Genomic DNA, 17,500 nt, shown 5'->3' on the forward strand with positions numbered 1-17,500 from the left:
CACCCCGCTCCTCTCCTCCTTCATCTCCTTTAGCTGGGGCCCTCTCCAACGTATTCCTTAATTTGATGGTATGTACATACAGCCATATTAAGTGCCACAGTAAATACGCCTTTAAAGCAGCCGGCAGGGCTCCCTGAGGGGACTGTACGGACTGCACAAAGCATACAGCGCACTGTGGAGGGACTGTGTGTGTGTGTGTGTGTGTGTGTGTGTGTGTGTGTGTGTGTGTGTGTGAGCGTGTGTGTGTGTGTGAGCGTGTGTGTGTGTGTGTGTGTGTGTGTGTGTGTGTGCGTGTGTGAGTGTGTGTGTGGTATGTGCACATGTGTGTGTGTGTGTGTGTGTGGTACCTTGAGGGCGTGTGTTGAGCAGTCCCCTCCGAAAGTATTGGAACAGCAAGGCCAAATTCCTTAGTTTTTGCTACACACCGAAGATGATCGAGTTTGAGGTCGAAAGATGTGCATGTAGATGACAGATCCGAATTTCAGCTTTTATTTCTGATATTTTTATCTAGATTTGTTGTCCTACTGAACCCAATGGAAAGATTATTCAGGAGAAACAACCCTTGAAGTCCATTCATCCATATCTGCTGCATATCTGACAACAGCATGATGATACCTTGGATCCTTGATGACCCTTGGCAATTTAGCCAAGAAATGTGTTTTATACTGTACCAGCAGAATTTACTGCTGAATCTAGTCCCAGACCCAAATTCCCATTGAGATCCATTCAAATGCAAAGAGTTTTAGTATTGCTCGTAGGACAAGCTGAAAATAAGATATCCAGACTCTGATGATGTCGATGGGTCACAGACATCAGGAAGTCGTGGCATGCAAAGGATATGGAACCAAGTATAGAAAATAGAAAATTTATACAAGTCTGTTATTTATTTCCAACTCCAATATCCTGTGGTAGACAACTAATGTAACAATAACCAAATATGTATGGACCTGACTGTATATGCAAGTGTGTGTGAGTGTGTGGTATATGTGTGTTTGTATTGTATATGTGTGTGTGCGTATGTGATGTGGTATGTGTGTGGTATATGCCTGCATGTGTGTTTATGTGTGGCATATGTGCATGTTTGTGTGGTATTCATGTTTGCGCGTGTGGCATGTGAGCGTGTTATATCTGTGCGTGTGTGTGTTTGTTTGGTATACATGTGTGCGCGCAGGTGTTATGTGTGAGTGTGTGTGTGTGTGTGTGTGGCATATGTGGGGGGGGGGGCTCTGTGATTCTGCGCCTTCCAGGAGGACACTAAACCTGAATCTTTAATTTAAGAAAGCAGCTTACAGAAAAGCTAACTGATTTAAGGGAGAGGCGCAAAGGCTTCACTAAACACTGGATAACAAAGTTTGCCTGGATATTAGAATCTCAAAGAGACAAAGGGAGCAAAACGAAGATGAAAATAAAAGTAACATAATAATAAAAATGACAATAAGCTTTTATATACGGACCCACTCACACTGACAGATAAAGCTACGTTTCTGCTAAAGACTTTATCACAGGGAATAAACATGACCCAGCAGAACATTCCTACAGGACCTCTCTGTAATGTTCCAGCAGGAGTGTCACCACCGTCACCCCTGAACCTGACTTTACTGTCCCTGAAAACAAACAGCCTCCTGGGCCCCTCTCTGGTGCACAGCTATAACCCTCAGAGACACAGCTTCGGTGTTCCACCTCACTGGGCTGGGTCAAAGGTCACAACAACGAAGGACACAGTACATTACCCTGCAGTAAGTCCCGAGACAAATTACCGACAAGCGCAAAGCAAGTCGGTTTCCTCGGCAACCGGCGAGACGGCAATACGGCACATTTTATTTTATTTTATTTCATTTTTATGACAGCGGGCCAAAACAGCTCTATAAATACAGGACCATCGATGATAAGACCTGTGTTCTATTTCTGCGAGACACAGATTAAAGATCAGCAGAACGGGATGTAGAAGCTACACAGAGCGCGATTAGCGGGCAGGGGGCCAATTTCTACAAACTTTACGTAATTGGTCCTGCGGGTGCTAGTCTGATGCCGGGGCCGGTAGTTTCGCACAGAAGTGTAACGGCTCTAAAGTCACGGGTAGCCCCCCCACAGGCCGTGACGTGTGGCGAGTGTGAGACCCCCGAGCCGAAGCACCCAGAGGAAGCCTGGCAGATACAGTAAGCAACTGCCATATGCACATCAATATATGGTGGAGGATTTATTATATATTATAACATAACATGACAATGCATTCATACCCAGCAATGCACGCCTACCACTTTTCCTACCACTAAAGTGTACCCTTGTCACTGCCTCCAACAAGACTTAATAATATACAGTACAGTCTGTTATTTCTAGACCTCTACACATTCTGATGAAAGCCTGACAACGGGCACGTCGACACTTTCAATAAAGAAGTCTAAACATTTTAGAGCCAGAGTTGTGTTTGTTCATTGTTCAGTAAGAGAAAATCTCCCAGTGCTGGAGTACCACCGCGTTTTGTCCCAAAGCTAAGATTACTACAGTTCTGGTCGTGATTAATCGAGGATCTGTTTATTAATCCCAGATTATAGCACCCAAGGGCGTTACATCAGCTTAGCGGTTTGTTGGGGAATAACGCCACGCAATCTGTCGCCCGTCCCTCTCACACTAACCCGCGTCCTCAGCGTCCGGGAGGCAGGGGAACTGTACAGAGCTTGCGTAACGCGCCTGAATCCTCCCGTAAACGTGCGCACAAGCTGCTCATCTCCAGTCTGTGAGCTTTCACCGGGCCAGCTGCCAGAGGAAAGAGTGGCGGACAGCCCAGGTTGAGTGGCAGGGGGCGTAGGGATACTAGGCGTTGGGGGGCGTAGGGGTACGAGGTGTTGGGGGCGTAGGGGTATGAGGCGTTGGGGGGCATAGGGATACGAGGTGGGGGGGAGCGTTGGGGTACGAGGCGTTGGGGGGGCGTAGGGATACAGGGTGTGGCAGACACAGGCGTGGCGTGACCGTGAGCGCTGCAGCAGCATTGTTGGCGTCTCTGAATCGGCCGGTCGAGCTGCAGGATCCCCTCGTCCCCCAGGGGCCAGTGGGGAGTAAATGCTTTCGCTCGCCACAAACGACGTGTCAGAACGCATGCAGGCCGGCGCCAATCACGCCCCGCTCCAGTGAACGGCTCCAATGAACCGCTCCCAGAGTGCAAAACCAGGACGAGCACTCCCGCACCCCGGGGCCCAGAGCCGTCCTACACCCTGGGGCCCAGAGCCCTCCCGCACCCTGGGGCCCAGAGCCCTCCCACACCACGGGGCCCAGAGCCCTCCCACACCCTGGGGCCCAGAGCCCTCCCGCACCCCGGGGCCCAGAGCCCTCCCGCACCCTGGGGCCCAGAGCCCTCCCGCACCCCGGGGCCCAGAACCCTCCCACACCACGGGGCCCAGAGCCCTCCCACACCCTGGGGCCCAGAGCCCTCCCGCACCCCGGGGCCCAGAGCCCTCCCACACCCTGGGGCCCAGAGCCCTCCCGCACCCCGGGGCCCAGAGCCCTCCCGCACCCTGGGGCCCAGAGCCCTCCCACACCACGGGGCCCAGAGCCCTCCCACACCACGGGGCCCAGAGCCCTCCCACACCCTGGGGCCCAGAGCCCTCCCACACCCTGGGGCCCAGAGCCCTCCCGCACCACGGGGCCCAGAGCCCTCCCACACCCCGGGGCCCAGAGCCCTCCCGCACCACGGGGCCGAGGGTGCCGTCTCGCTCCCTTCTCTCTGCCGGATACGCGAGCACATAGTTCAGTCTTCGGGCAGAACAAGACAGCGTACAATTGACGCAATTTATGTCTACTGGAAATGGCAATTTGAGTGTGGGATTAAAAAGTTCTTAACGTTGAACAGTTCTGCACACTTTTCTACGCACAGAGCGGAAGCCATCTTCCAAACAATAACGGAGAGTGACTGCATTATTTATGCGCCCAGAAAAAGCGATTTTGACACTTATTTTGTTGGACAGGTTAAGAACAAAAATAATTAAAGGCTGTCAAATCTGCGGAAATCTATATGACAGGGCACAAATTTGAGTGTTTACACCAACACGGAATGATTGACAGCAACCTTCACTGTCTAGCTTTCCGCTTAATGCTTGTTTACAGGGAGACACACCGCTTAATATTGCTTCTGCACAGACCCAGAAATTAATTTCAAACATGCCACATGCTGCTTCATAAAGATCTTACGCGACCCTTCCCCCTAGTCCATTGGGACTTGTGTATTCATAAAAGCTAGAGTACAAGCAAACATTCTGTCTTTGGCTGGAGGATCTGGTAGTGTTGGAAAGTCGAGCTTAACGGCTACGGGGGGTAGAGGCTTGCTGCTGTAATTATAAATAAAAAGGTTTAACAGGACAAATTGGCATTGTTTTAAGTAGAGAGTCGTTACAGGAATGACTCATTAACAACGACTAAGGTCTAGTGACGATGGGTGTTGAGGCTCCTGTGAGCACATTTGTCCCCCTGAAGCTGGCAGTGTGCCTATGCTGCAGCAGAGCGGGGTCCAGGGTGCGGGTGAGACACGCAGTGAGACACACAGTGCAGTGTGCGGGTGAGACACGCAGTGAGACACACATTGCAGTGTGCGGGGGGAGACACACAGCACGGTGCAGTGTGTGGGTGAGACACGGTGCAGTGTGCAGTTGAGACACACAGCAGGGTGCAGTGTGCGGGAGAGACACGGTGCAGTGTGCGGGTGAGACACACAGCAGGGTGCGGGTGAGACACACAGGAGGGTGCGGGTGAGACACAGTGCAGTGCAGTGTGCGGGTGAGACACACAGCAGGGTGCAGTGTGCGGGTGAGACACAGAGCAGTGCAGTGTGCGGGTGAGACACACAGGAGTGCAGTGTGCGGGTGAGACACACAGCAGGGTGCAGTGTGCGGGTGAGACACAGAGCAGTGCAGTGTGCGGGTGAGACACACAGAGAGCAGGGCTCAGCGTGCACAGCACCTCCCACTGCTCCAGCTCCTGCTGTGTCAGAGAGAGACGCTGAAATCACACACTCTCAGGGCCCTGTGGCCCCACACTTCACCTTACAGAAACACCTGAGCGGTGTGTGTGAGATTGAGCAGGGGTAGAGGTGTGTGCGTGTGTGTGAGTGAGTGTGTGTGTGTGTGTGTGTGAGAGTGTGAGTGTGGGTGTGTGTGTGAGCGTGCGTGCGTGAGTGTGTGTGTGTGTGTGTGTGTGTGTGTGTGTGTGTGTGTGTGTGTGTGTGAGTGAGTGAGTGAGTGAGTGAGTGAGTGAGTGAGTGAGTGAGTGAGTGAGTGAGTGAGTGAGCGCGTGCGAGTCTCACCTATGAGTGAATTGAGTGAGGAGTAGGAGCTGACCCTCCTCATCTTGTCGATGGTCTCGAAGGACAGGATGTACTCATCATTATCCGGGCTGCCCAGAGTGCTGCTGGCACTGCTGCTCGTGCTCAGGTTCCCTGGGGAGAAGGCAACAGGGCCCCCTACACACACACACACACACACACACACACACACACACACACACACACACACACACACACACACACACACACACACACACACACACACACACACACACACACACACACACACACACACACACACACACAGACACACACACACATATGCCCACGCAGGCACACACACAAAAACAAACAAACACAAACACAAACACAAACCCGTCAACGGACAGCTCAAAAGCTTCCATCGCTGATGTAACGCAATGCAAGTACTGTGACTCAAAAGCCCAAGTTATCTCTCACGCATCAAACTTCTTGTTGTAGTTAATTTGGGTGAAAGGGCCCCTGGTTCACAACATCTCTCAGTGACCTCACACTGGAGAGACCGCTTATTCTGGCCCCTGATTGGATGCAGAAGCTCACGTGGCGCGGGCCCACAGCCTCTGAACGGCGATGGCGTTTTTCTGCGGCAGCGTCAGCAGCACGCCGCAGGGCTGTGCCCCGCTGGATCACACGGCGCGCGCCTCGCGGCGGGGATTAGCGCCTCGCGCAGCGGGCGGGGATCAGCGCCACGGCTGACAGGCCCCAGGCAGAGAGCGGGGAAGGGGAGAGGTCACCGGCTGAGCTCACCGCAAACAGCACAGGACCGCGGCGCTGAGGCTAATGCGGGCAACCGAGCAGGGCAGGCACGCATCTGATTCATTATAACATCCCTCACAACGGCAAAAAACAGAACACTACGCCGCTTAAAGGCCTTCCTCTGGCTCGATGGCCCAACCGCATGGCCTGCTGCAGGCTAAATGGTGATTAGCAGCAGTGCTGGCTATGGCCTCTATACTGTTACAATACATAAGCTGGTCAACGAGTGTCCTGGTAGCTGGAGATATTGAACTATTATGTTATTGGGGGTGCACAGTACTTGTAGCTGGAGATACTGAAGTGGTCTGATATTGGGGGTGTACTTGTAGACCTGGGTTCAAGTAGTATTTGTTTGGGATTCAAATACTTTTCTGCATTTGACTAAGCATGCTTGGTGTATTGGAACAAATGAAACAATCCCAAAAGGTGTAAACACCACCTACAGTATCTGCTCCTCCTTGTAGGCTCAAATGCACCAGGCAAGATCAATAGACCACAGAATATTTTTGAACCAGAAACAAATACTATTTGAGCCCAGGTCTGGTAGGGTATTGTCTTTGTGTAGATTAATTAAAGATGACAATATGTGGAAAAACAACTCAATATTACATCAAACTGACAGGTGGAAAGGAATGATGAAAATGGTGAAAATGTATACTGCTAGCTGGAGTAACTGAAGGGGTCTGATGTTAGGAGTGTACTGGTACCTGGGGGTAACTGAAGGGGTCTGATGTTAGGAGTGTACTGGTACCTGGGGGTAACTGAAGGGGTCTGATGTTAGGGGTGTACTGGTAGCTGGGGGTAACTGAAGGGGTCTGATGTTAGGAGTGTACTGGTACCTGGGGGTAACTGAAGGGGTCTGATGTTAGGGGTGTACTGGTACCTGGGGGTAACTGAAGCGGTCTGATGTTAGGGCTGTACTGCTAGCTGGAGTAACTGCGGCGGTCTGCACACACACTCACCCTCCTCGTTGAGGTTGAGGTTCTGCAGGCTCTTGTTGAGGTTTCGGGCGGTGGTGGCAGCGCGGATGTTGGTGTAGGAGTTGACGGAGCGCAGGCGGGGGATAGCGGGACTGTCACGGTCCCTCAGTGGGGTGAGGTTCCCTGGCTCTGCACACCACAGGAACAGGGACTCAATCCAAAAAAAAGCCCACTGATTCTGTACAGAAAATCCAACAAAAGCACTCTTCCCCAATGCCCAGGGCCGAGGACAGGGGAGGCCTACCCGTGTTGCTGGCAGGCGAGGGCACAACGTAGTTCCTCTCCTCCTCTATGAACTGCAGCGCCACAGTGCAGAAGTTGCTCTCGTACTGAACCACCAGGTGACTGAGCGCCACCACCAGCTCCTGTTTGGGGCACCATGAACCAGCATGAACCAGCATGAACCAGCATGTACCGGCATGTACCGGCATGTACCGGCATGAACCAGCATGAACCAGCATGAACCAGCAGCACAACCACGCTAAAGCTTCTCACATAAAACTGAACCCAGGGCCTCGCAAAGCAAGCCTACGTGTACACTACACTGCATGAAGCTCATAAAAAAGTTCACCATCAATTCTGAGCCCTTCGTATGAATTGGCCAATATGAGGCCTGGTTATTGACACGTGGTGCAGCATCAGTGCGGTCAGGGCCAATGGGGGCAGGGCTGACTGGAGAGCGGAGGCCCACCCACCTTGCGCACCACGGGGCTCCCGTCGTTGATGAGCTGGGCCAGCATCATGGCCACGTTGTGATCTATGGTGGTGGAGTGGTCTGTCCGCTCGGCTGAGTTCCCCACAAACGTGCCCAAGGCGAACACTGCAGCACAGCGTACCTGAAAGTGCACACAAAACCGCATAAGAACACATACACACACGCACACGCACACACACAAACACGCAAACACGGACACACATGGACACACACGCGCACAAAAGTTACTCTGACTAACACGGAATTGCTGAGCAGTTCTTCTGGAATTTACATTCGCACAATTGTATAAATCACGAGTCAAGAATCTATCAAACAGTCCTCCTCAAAACAAAGTTTTTGAAGTATTCTTTATTTTCATAAAACAGAGGAGGAAGCATCTTTCAAGTTGTCAGTTCAACAAATATGTGACAAATTGAACGATGTGTGGAAAAACTGTAAAAGCAAACCTCTTGAATTGGCAATGCACAATGTTGTTTTACACCAGAGGAAAATATTTATTCAATACCAGTGCGACTACCTGAGCCCCCAGCTCCTACTAAGCTGCAGCGGTTTTCATTATTGGTCAGCTATACCTGAGGCAACCCAGAGGCATAGCAACAGAAAACCAGTCTGTGCCAATCTCAGATACCATAGTAAATGGTAAATGGTTGGCATTTCTATGATTCACCCATTCATTCATACGCGTTCTCATTCACCCATTCATACACACACTCGCACACCAACGGCGATTGGCTGCCATGCGAGGCACCAAACCAGCTTGTCAGGAGCATTCAGGGGTTAGGTGTCTCACTCAGGGACACTTCAAAACACCCAGGGCGGGAATGAAACTGGCAACCCTCCGACTGCCACTGAAAACTGCCAAACGACTGCTCTTACCGCCCGAGCCAATGCCGCTCCCACGTCCTGGGTTTACCATGAGACGAGGTCAGTCAAATGACGTTTATCCCCGATTGGCTCGTTCAATCATGCTCACAATGAGCTTGACCACCACTGTCTGCTAGACCTCCCAGGGCCAATCCAATCCCTCATCTCTTGTTGCCATAGTGATACTCTAGCACACTATGTGGTATGTTGCTTTAAATCCACACTGGGTAACTCGGTCTTATTCTAGCCGCGTAACATACAGTCCAGGCTAGGACATAAACAAATATCCACCCTGGGTACTGTCCACCAAATCTTTCACCACCATCTTTCCAAAAGCCTGGGGAAAAGCTATGTAGTTACACACAAACCTGGCACATTTACTCACGGATGTGCAACACGGGCCCAATCTCAGTGGCATAAAAGGCTTTTTGAAATGTGTTAGGGTCAGCAGTTCTTCAGCAGTCAGTCGAAATGCAAAGGCTGTACTGCATAAGGGTGTCATTAGGATGGAGCGCACACAGCTAGTGTACCGCGGGATGCTACCAACTGCGTCTCCTCTCCACCTCTCCAACCTTCAGCTCCCGCAGCAGAATTTTAAACAGCAGATACTTATTCCGTAGAACAGGAGGCCCATAAGGAGGCCATTTAAGCAGGCCCTAACCCAGGGCGAAGCCAGACAGCTGAGATCAGACGGGGGCCAGTACACACCAGCCCAACAATACGGAGGACAAAAGCTGGAACATTCGGTACACGAGAGAAATCTGAACTCCGCGCCCGTGTCGCTGAGAAGTGTCCTGTGTGCGAGGCCTGATATTCTTTGCGTTTGGCAGCGTGTAACATGGCCCCTACACTGCAAAAAAATACAGAAAATAAATAGAAATAACAAGTAGTCTTATTTCTTAGACTTTTTTTTGCTAAATAAGACAAAACAATTGCCAATGAGGCAACTCAGTTTGACTCATCTCAAGATTTGCCATTGGAATAAGAACATTTAATCCGTCAAGCTAATATTTTTAACTTAACAAGATCTTGAGTCTTATTACAAGACTAAAAACACTTGACACTTGTTGCGGTGTGAGCTGAACTGACTACTGCTTTGAAGTGTTCTGGCGTGCCGACAGCCATCAGAAACAAAATCAAAACCAGGAGCAGAGATCACGCACCAGTGGCCTACTCAGGAGGTACGCACACTTCAATAAGAACTGAGAGCACCAACTGGCTCGCTATGCAAGTAAACTGATCGATCTTCGCTAAGTAAGTTAAGTCAATACGCACAATTGCCACAATGCAATCGCCTGAAGGCGGTTTTAGAGGGACTGTGATATTAGCCTGCCAGCTAGCACACATTAACTGCACTTTCTACAAGCTTCTCAGTGTCTTCATTTTTATTTCAAACGAGATTGGCTGTTTACCAAGAGCAATCACTGGCTTACTCACCGCTGCCATTCAGTGCTTAGCTAGACACAGCGGGCACAACGCTCACCAGATATCTACAGGGCTGAGGTTTGAAATCAAAGTTGAGGTAATGCCGCTAGCTAGCAAGCTATTGTTACATTACATCAGTGGTTCCCAAACCTCTCGTCGTGTACCCCAAGCCAGATCCGGGTACTTGATGTGTTCCACCTCGAACAGGTCTGATGCAACTAATCAAGGGCTTTATTTGTTTTATCAGGTGTGCTTGAGATGGAAAACATCAAATGCCTGGATCTGTCTGGGGGTACCTGAGAGGGGTTTGGGAACCAATGTAATATATCAACAACAAACTCAATAAATAATAAACGCAAACATATTTCTGATACTTTCGAGAGCCTGTTTGCTAACCCTCCTCTATGGTTTCCACAAGCGTCTTAGCCATTGGTAGCAAGCCAGCAGGACTATGTCCCTCTGTCCCTGTTGGGGAGATATGTTTGAATGCTGTACGCCACTGCAAGGCCAAGCAGAGATAAACACAGTGGAAAAACCTTACCCTATTCTGTGCAAGTAAAAGCAAGAAAAAGACTGCTCAGACCATGTTGTGTACATAACTGAGCCTGGCAGTCTGGGCAATCTGGGATACATGCAAGGTCCTGTACAAAGTTGACAGCACGAGGCCTTTATCACGATGCACGACGTACACGCCCGCATGCAGGCACAACAAAAAACATTGTGACACAGAGCCTACCCAACGCTGCACTGCTGAGAGATAGTAGACAATAGAATACTGTAGCTACTAGTATTTAGTCTAGCTCACAGTACAACCACGTTTATTAGGATTTTGTAAAGCAGTCATGACCACAAAGAATAGACAATAATGCATGAAACATATACTCAGTGACCACTTTATTAGGTAGACCAGTACAGTGTGTTAATGCAAATATTTAATCAGCCCATCATGAGGCAGCAACTAAATGCATGCATAAAAGCATGCGGATGTGGTCAAGAGGTTCAGCTGTTTCTCAGACCAAATGTCAGAATGGGTAAGAAATGTGATCTAATTAACTTTGACCGTGGAATGAGTGTTGGCACCAGACAGGGTGGTTTGAGTATCTCAGGAAATGCTGATCGCCTGGGATTTTCACTCACAACAGTCTCTAGACTTTGCAGAGCATGGTGCAGAAAACAAAAAACATCCAGTGAGCAGCAGAGCAGGGGTTCTGCAGGCAGAAACGTGCCGTTAATGAGAGAGATCAGAAGACAAGGGCCAGACTATTCGAAGGTGACAGTAACACAAATAACCACGCATTACAACAGTGGTATGCAGAAGAGCATCTCTGAACACACAATGTGTCAAACTACTTAGTGGATAGATAGGCTACAACAGCATAAGACTTAAGTCAAAAAAAATTGGTCCAATAAATACCTAATAAAGCGCTCACTGAGTGTATATTTCACAGAAAATTACATAGCCTTCACCACCACATATAATATGAAATTTATCACTGTTTGTCCAGTCTGTTTGGTACACCCACCTACAGTGCCGCTTTAAGTCTTCCATCCTTCCAATCAACAAACAAGTTACAGCTGTGCTCTCAAAAGCTGTTACCGAATGTGTCTATGACGTTACGCTACAGCCCTTTGCCTTCAAAAGTGACACTAACATTTAAACAAACAACGGTACACACACATCTTATTTGTCACGAGCATCTAAAATAGCTTAAGCTCATATATCGGATGAGATTAGATATAAAAAAATTAAACTGCAAATGGAAGTTGAAAGTCAAAGAAAAATAACAGAAACAACAGGAGTTTCCAAAACTGCAAGAACTGGTAGACAACCAAAACTATCACCATCACAACAACAGTACTTAAAGATTTTATCTTTGAGAGAAAAAACTATATTTTTTAAAACAAGCTCCAGTCTTGCTTCACTTCACAAGTGTTTCTGTCAGTCCTTCAACTGTGAGAAGATAACTCAATGCTATGGGTCAGACAGGATACAGTATGTAACAGACAAAAAACCATGACTGAGAAATAAACAAGAAGATAAAATTTGCACTCGTACGCTGAAACCCCTGAGATGCAGAGAATGAACAGATGAATTAGAGATTTATTGAGAGGAAATTAGACGATACATTTCATGATGAATTTCAGAAATAAGAGAAGGCAGTATGTATGCCAGTGAAGCAGTGGAAGACTCTTGGAACCACGTCAACAACCACGTTTTGGGTTGTAAAGCAACATCCAATTGGGTTTTGATTGAAGGCATCATGAATGCTGATATATAAAAACATATCTTAACACATCATGCAATACCCTCTGGACCACAACTGATTGGGAGCAAAGTAATTCTACAGCAAGACAGTGACCGCAAGCACACTGCTAAGAATATGAACCTGCAGGGGTTCTCAGGACAACGGACAGGCCACCGCAGAGCCCAGATTACTCTGACCGAGAGAAGCAGAAAACACAACCACTGAACAACTCAAAGCAAGTCTCCAGAAAAGAATGGAAGGTCTAATAAAGGCAAAGGGTGGATACACAAAATACTGAAAGATTTGATATTGATATTTGATATTACTGTATATTTTGTGATTTATAGTATGTTTGCTGCATTACTTTATGTCACTGAAAGTGAATAACTTGCACTTCATGTCTGTTTCCACAGGAAAGTGAATAAAAGAAAGGGTGGCCTTTGACTTTTACACAATACTGTACATTAAAGTAGTTTTATTTTGTCGATGCAGAAATGTGCTATTATGTGTTTTTATTTTCTGGTAATGAGCATGGATGCTCAAGGAGGCGAGTAAAAACTCACACTTCATGGTGACACGTGTTGGACAGACAATGGAGCACCGAGAAACAAGTGTGACTCTCATTCACAGATTCTCACTATCTGTTTGCATGTGCCTGACCAATCCCAGGGTCTACCTTCAAAGGCAAACAAATGTAAAAATATATCTCAGCCAGGCACGAGGGCCTGTGCGACAGCCCGGGTCGACCCCCCAGAGACGGGCGTGTGTACGCCAAGCAATCTGGCACGGTAGGCGAGAAAAATGCATTTCCAGAAATGTCTGGCATTCCATCTGCAGGATCACAGGCAAGAGACGTTCACTGCTTAGTTACAGGTCCGCAACAATGCACCAGCCCAGTGCTTAGCAACCGAGACTGCCGCGTCTTATATGAAGCTCATTCGACTGCTCCTCGGACACAGAAGAATGGCTTTACCGGTCGGTCAATAGGAGCCAGAGAAATAGCTTTACCTTGGAGCGCTGAAAGGCAAGAAAACAATGTCACAAAATGGAAATGCCTTGTTGGGTCCTTTCAACAGAACTAGTTCAGCTTCTGTGCTCTACTCTGAGTGCAATTTCAAGAGATGAGATGAGTCCCTGTGTATTTACTCAATATAGCAAATGTTAGACAAGAGCCAATATAATCACAAAAAAAGTGAAAAGAATCGTTTTTTTAAAAAGGATTTAATTTCCACTGGACCTTTGGTAACATAGCTCTCTTGGCCACGTAGTCAAGCAGTGTGGTAAAATCGAACGGCAGCTGTGAATTAGACTCTCGTCGTCTGGGTTGCCAGGAACGGGGATGGAGGGTCGGCCTCCCCCTGTCACCTCCCAGTCCCCAGAGACAGGACAGCCGTGTGCCCCCCTGTCACCTCCCAGTCCCCAGAGACAGGACAGCTGTGTGCTCTCCAGTGACAGGCTGGTCAGGCCTGCCCTCCCTGCTGCCAGATGCCGGGTCCACTTATCTGCGTCCAGCCGGCAGAAGAGCCCCCCCCTGCTCCTGCCCGCTGGGGGAAGAGGACGGGGGCACGCACGCTAAGCCGGCAGGCCCCGGGGGGGCCGGGGGCCGGAGCCGTACCTCGGGGATAGGGTCCGATAGCAGGCTGTAGAGCTTCTCGTGGGCGCTGTCCCGAACCCCGCACCAGCGGGCCGAGTCGAAGTTCTGCCAGATCCGGCCCAGGCAGATGGCCACCCACTGGCGCAGGAGCGGGTGAGGGTCGTTCAACTGCTCCAGGCAAATGGCTATGAGGTTCCCCTGCAGACAGGCCTCCTGCAGGAGAGAGAGGGAGAGGGAGGGAGGGAGGGAGAGAGGGAGAGAGAGAGAGACAGAGAGAAAGAGATTTAAAAACACCGTTGTTGGAATATTTTCCAGCAACAGAAATTATAGCAACCCAAACACAGCCCCCACAGCAGAGGCAGAGGCAGAGAGAGAGATGGAGAGAAAGAGAGATGGAGGGGGGGGAGAGAGAGGGAGGGAGGGAGGGAGAGAGAGAGAGAGAGAGAGAGAGAGAGAGAGAGAGAGAGAGAGAGAGAGAGAGAGAGAGAGAGAGAGAGAGAGAGCGCATATATATATATATATATATATATATATATATCTATATATATATATATATATATATATGCTTTGGCAATACTACCTTGGCTTCATGCCAGTGAACAGAATTTCATTTAACTGATTTTAATTGAAATGAGTGAGAATGAAAGCGTATGAAAGAGCGAGAAATGTAGAAATAGGATCAATGCAAAGCTGAATGAACCCCTGAAACCCCAAAAATGGCAATCAAATACAATTAACATTTGGCTGAATTTAAAAAGGCCACTTTACAACTGAATCATTAATTTGGCACAAAGTAATAATTAAAACGGTCACTTACAATGTACCTCTAAATTGTACCGAAAATCTAAAAAATGTAGCCATCTTGGTGAGCCGGAGCCACTGCAGCTTGTCTAAAGCAGGACCAACATGGCGGTCAGATGTCTGAGTATGACACAACCTCCCCAGGTGATCCCCGTGCCTCTTGCCCTGACTCTTCCTAACAGTCTCTCTAACGGACTCAAACCTGTCTGTTACTCCGGAGGCCACGTCGTTCACCTTTATCCCGAGCAGCCGGTTCTTTTAGCATTCCCGCCGAACAGCGCGTCTCAGAAGACAAACCCAGACACCTAAAGGAGCCGGCGCCTGACCTCTGCCCCCGGCGGGAGGCGAGAGAGACACGCCGAGGCGGGCCACGCCGGTCTGGAGGTTTGGGCTCCACGCCGTTACGCATGCACCCCCACAGACCGCTCCGCTGTGAGGGAAGGGGACCGAGCTCTCCGCTCCGGAGGCCGGCGGCGTTAGCCTTTTAGCCCCAGGCGCTACGCGCCACTCCCAAAGCAAGAGGCACGGCTACAGAGCGCGGAGCCTTTACAATCTTAAACAGTTCTAAAGAGCACTTCATTGGGAATGAATGATTCAGGCGGGCGGATCAGAGCAGGGGGACCTGGGGAGATATGGGGGACGGGGGGACGGGGGGGGTGTCTCGTATGACCTCTGTCGAAGAAGGAGCGCTGAAGAATCGACGCCAGGCTCGGCGGAAAATCGGAAACGGCGGCCTCGGAAAGAAGGCAACTGTATAAATAATCTAATGAGCAGAGAACAAAACTGCCTCTCTGTAATGTTCCCGCTCATCTATAATTCAGCCCACAAATCAGATTAAAGGGAGGAGGGGGGCTGGGGGAGAATAAACCGTGCTAAGAGGGTGAGAGGCAGCGTCACGTCGGCGTGGACGCGCGGGAGAGGGAGCGAGGCCGGGTCCCGCCCGGCTGGGGGAGCGTCCGGCGCCGGGGCCCCTGGGATGCCGGGGCCCCTGGGATGCCGTGGCCCCTGGGATGCCGTGGCCCCTGGGATGCCGTGGCCCCTGGGATGCCGTGGCCCCTGGGATGCCGTGGCCGTGAGCGCGGGCGGAGACGTACGGCTGCAGCGGAGCGGCGGTAATTACCCGCGCGGCGGGCTCAGGCCCTTCCCCCGAGTCACCGTCAACACCACACATTCCTCACCGTGGGGTAGCTAACAGCTCTCATTTCTACAGCACATTCCCCCCTGGCTGACCTGAACACCCGGCAACCCGCAGCCGACAAACGCTGTTCTTCATTTCTGAGGAAGGGTAGATGGGTTTGGAGCACATTAGTGTTCACGGCGCGGTTTATAAACGAACGATACGCCACGCCGTTTCGCTTTTCCTTCCTACGGTCAATACGGAAGGGTCTTTACAGTTCCTCATCCTAATGCCCAGAGGTGGAAAGTCCAGGGGTCAGAAAGTCAAAGCCCTGCCGAGTGTAACTCAGCCGGCTGATTTCGCCAATAAGTTCTACCTCCTGGCTAAAGCATTGCGCCAAAAGCCAATGAGCAAATCCAGAAGGTTAAAACTAAATACTGGGGAGGACCTTTACTTCCTAAACTTGGATAGTTCCACCCAGTCCTGCACCCACCTGCCCGGTGTTGTAGCTGTTGACGATGACGGCCAGGATGAAGACGGCCATGGTGCGGTGTTCGGCCTGTAGGGGGGAAACAGTCCTCACGTCATCAGCCCATAAGTCAGTCCTTTAGCTGGCCTGCTATGGCTATGGAGAACCAGCATTACTGAATTCTGTTTGATGATTTGTGATTGAAAGACTGTACTCACAGGCATGTATGGGTCGGCGAGGACTGACAGGAAGTACTTGTGCCCATTGTCCTTCACCAGGTCTGCTTGACAAGACTGAAGAAGGTGGGAAGGAGGGAAGGAGGGAGGGAGGGAGGAAGGGAGGGAGAGAGAGACACACAGAGAGAGAGGATCAATGCAAAGCTTAATGAACTTCTGAAAGCCTACAAACACATATGCGCTGTTGTTCAAACCTGAACACGCCTGAGGCACTCCCTGTACTGCTCCTGACATGAATGGGGATTTCCCTGTGTAGTAGCTTCTGCTGTTGAACTTGAACCTCCTTTGGTTTAGACACTGGATCCAACCCAGCACAACCCCCCCCCCCCATTGGTTACACACTGTACCATGCTTCGGTTGAAATTCAAATTTCAGTCTCATTACTGCAGGAAAAAATGAGCACCTCGTCTCAGAAGTTAAACTGCCACCTTTAACAGCACTGGAGCGAAACGCTGCAGTTAAATGTCAAATCCCCTTTACGGCGGGAAGCAGGCGCTGAACAGGGCCGGGAGGGGCCCCGTGAAGAGGGCGTGTCCGCTCTGTGGGTGTGAGAGGGCCCCGTCCCGGCAGACCAGCCATCAGCACGTGTTCTATCCCTCAGCTTTTTCCAACACATTCCCCCCTTTCTTCCTCTGCAAATAAAGACGAGTGATGAATCACCCCTTTTAGAAAACAAAGTAGATCAGCAGGATGCCGGGATGAAACGTGCCATTAATCTCAGACATCCGGCTCTTTATTTGTTCCCAGACTTGGGAGCTGGATAATCGCAACACAGGCTACACTGCTGCCTTAGTGTGTGCACAGATCTATGTTCACAGATATACACAATCTCACAGAACAGTCTATGTTCACAGATTTACGCAAACTCACAGGACCGGCTGGTGATTTAGTGTGCAAAGATATCCTACAAACTCACAGAACATGCTGCTGGTTTAGTGCATGCACAGATATTCTGCAAACTCATAGAACATGCTGCTGGTTTAGTGTAC

The 17,500-nt window shown here is 49.9% G+C and overlaps 1 protein-coding gene across 2 annotated transcripts in view; it reads right to left on the reverse strand.

Annotated features, from left to right (window-relative positions):
• Positions 1-17,500, reverse strand: part of rptor (regulatory associated protein of MTOR, complex 1) — a 181,595-nt gene that overhangs the window by 42,187 nt on the left and 121,908 nt on the right. For both annotated transcript variants that reach the window (XM_061230924.1, XM_061230923.1), the window contains exons 15-21: positions 16,494-16,568; positions 16,300-16,365; positions 13,910-14,101; positions 7,740-7,880; positions 7,289-7,409; positions 7,027-7,173; positions 5,291-5,446 (exon numbers count right to left, since the gene is read on the reverse strand). In XM_061230924.1, coding sequence (XP_061086908.1) covers positions 5,291-5,446; positions 7,027-7,173; positions 7,289-7,409; positions 7,740-7,880; positions 13,910-14,101; positions 16,300-16,365; positions 16,494-16,568 — 898 coding nt within the window. The remainder of the gene's footprint in view (positions 1-5,290; positions 5,447-7,026; positions 7,174-7,288; positions 7,410-7,739; positions 7,881-13,909; positions 14,102-16,299; positions 16,366-16,493; positions 16,569-17,500) is intronic.

The sequence above is a fragment of the Conger conger genome, chromosome 2 (assembly GCF_963514075.1).
Source record: "Conger conger chromosome 2, fConCon1.1, whole genome shotgun sequence".
In the NCBI taxonomy this organism is placed as follows: domain Eukaryota; kingdom Metazoa; phylum Chordata; class Actinopteri; order Anguilliformes; family Congridae; genus Conger; species Conger conger.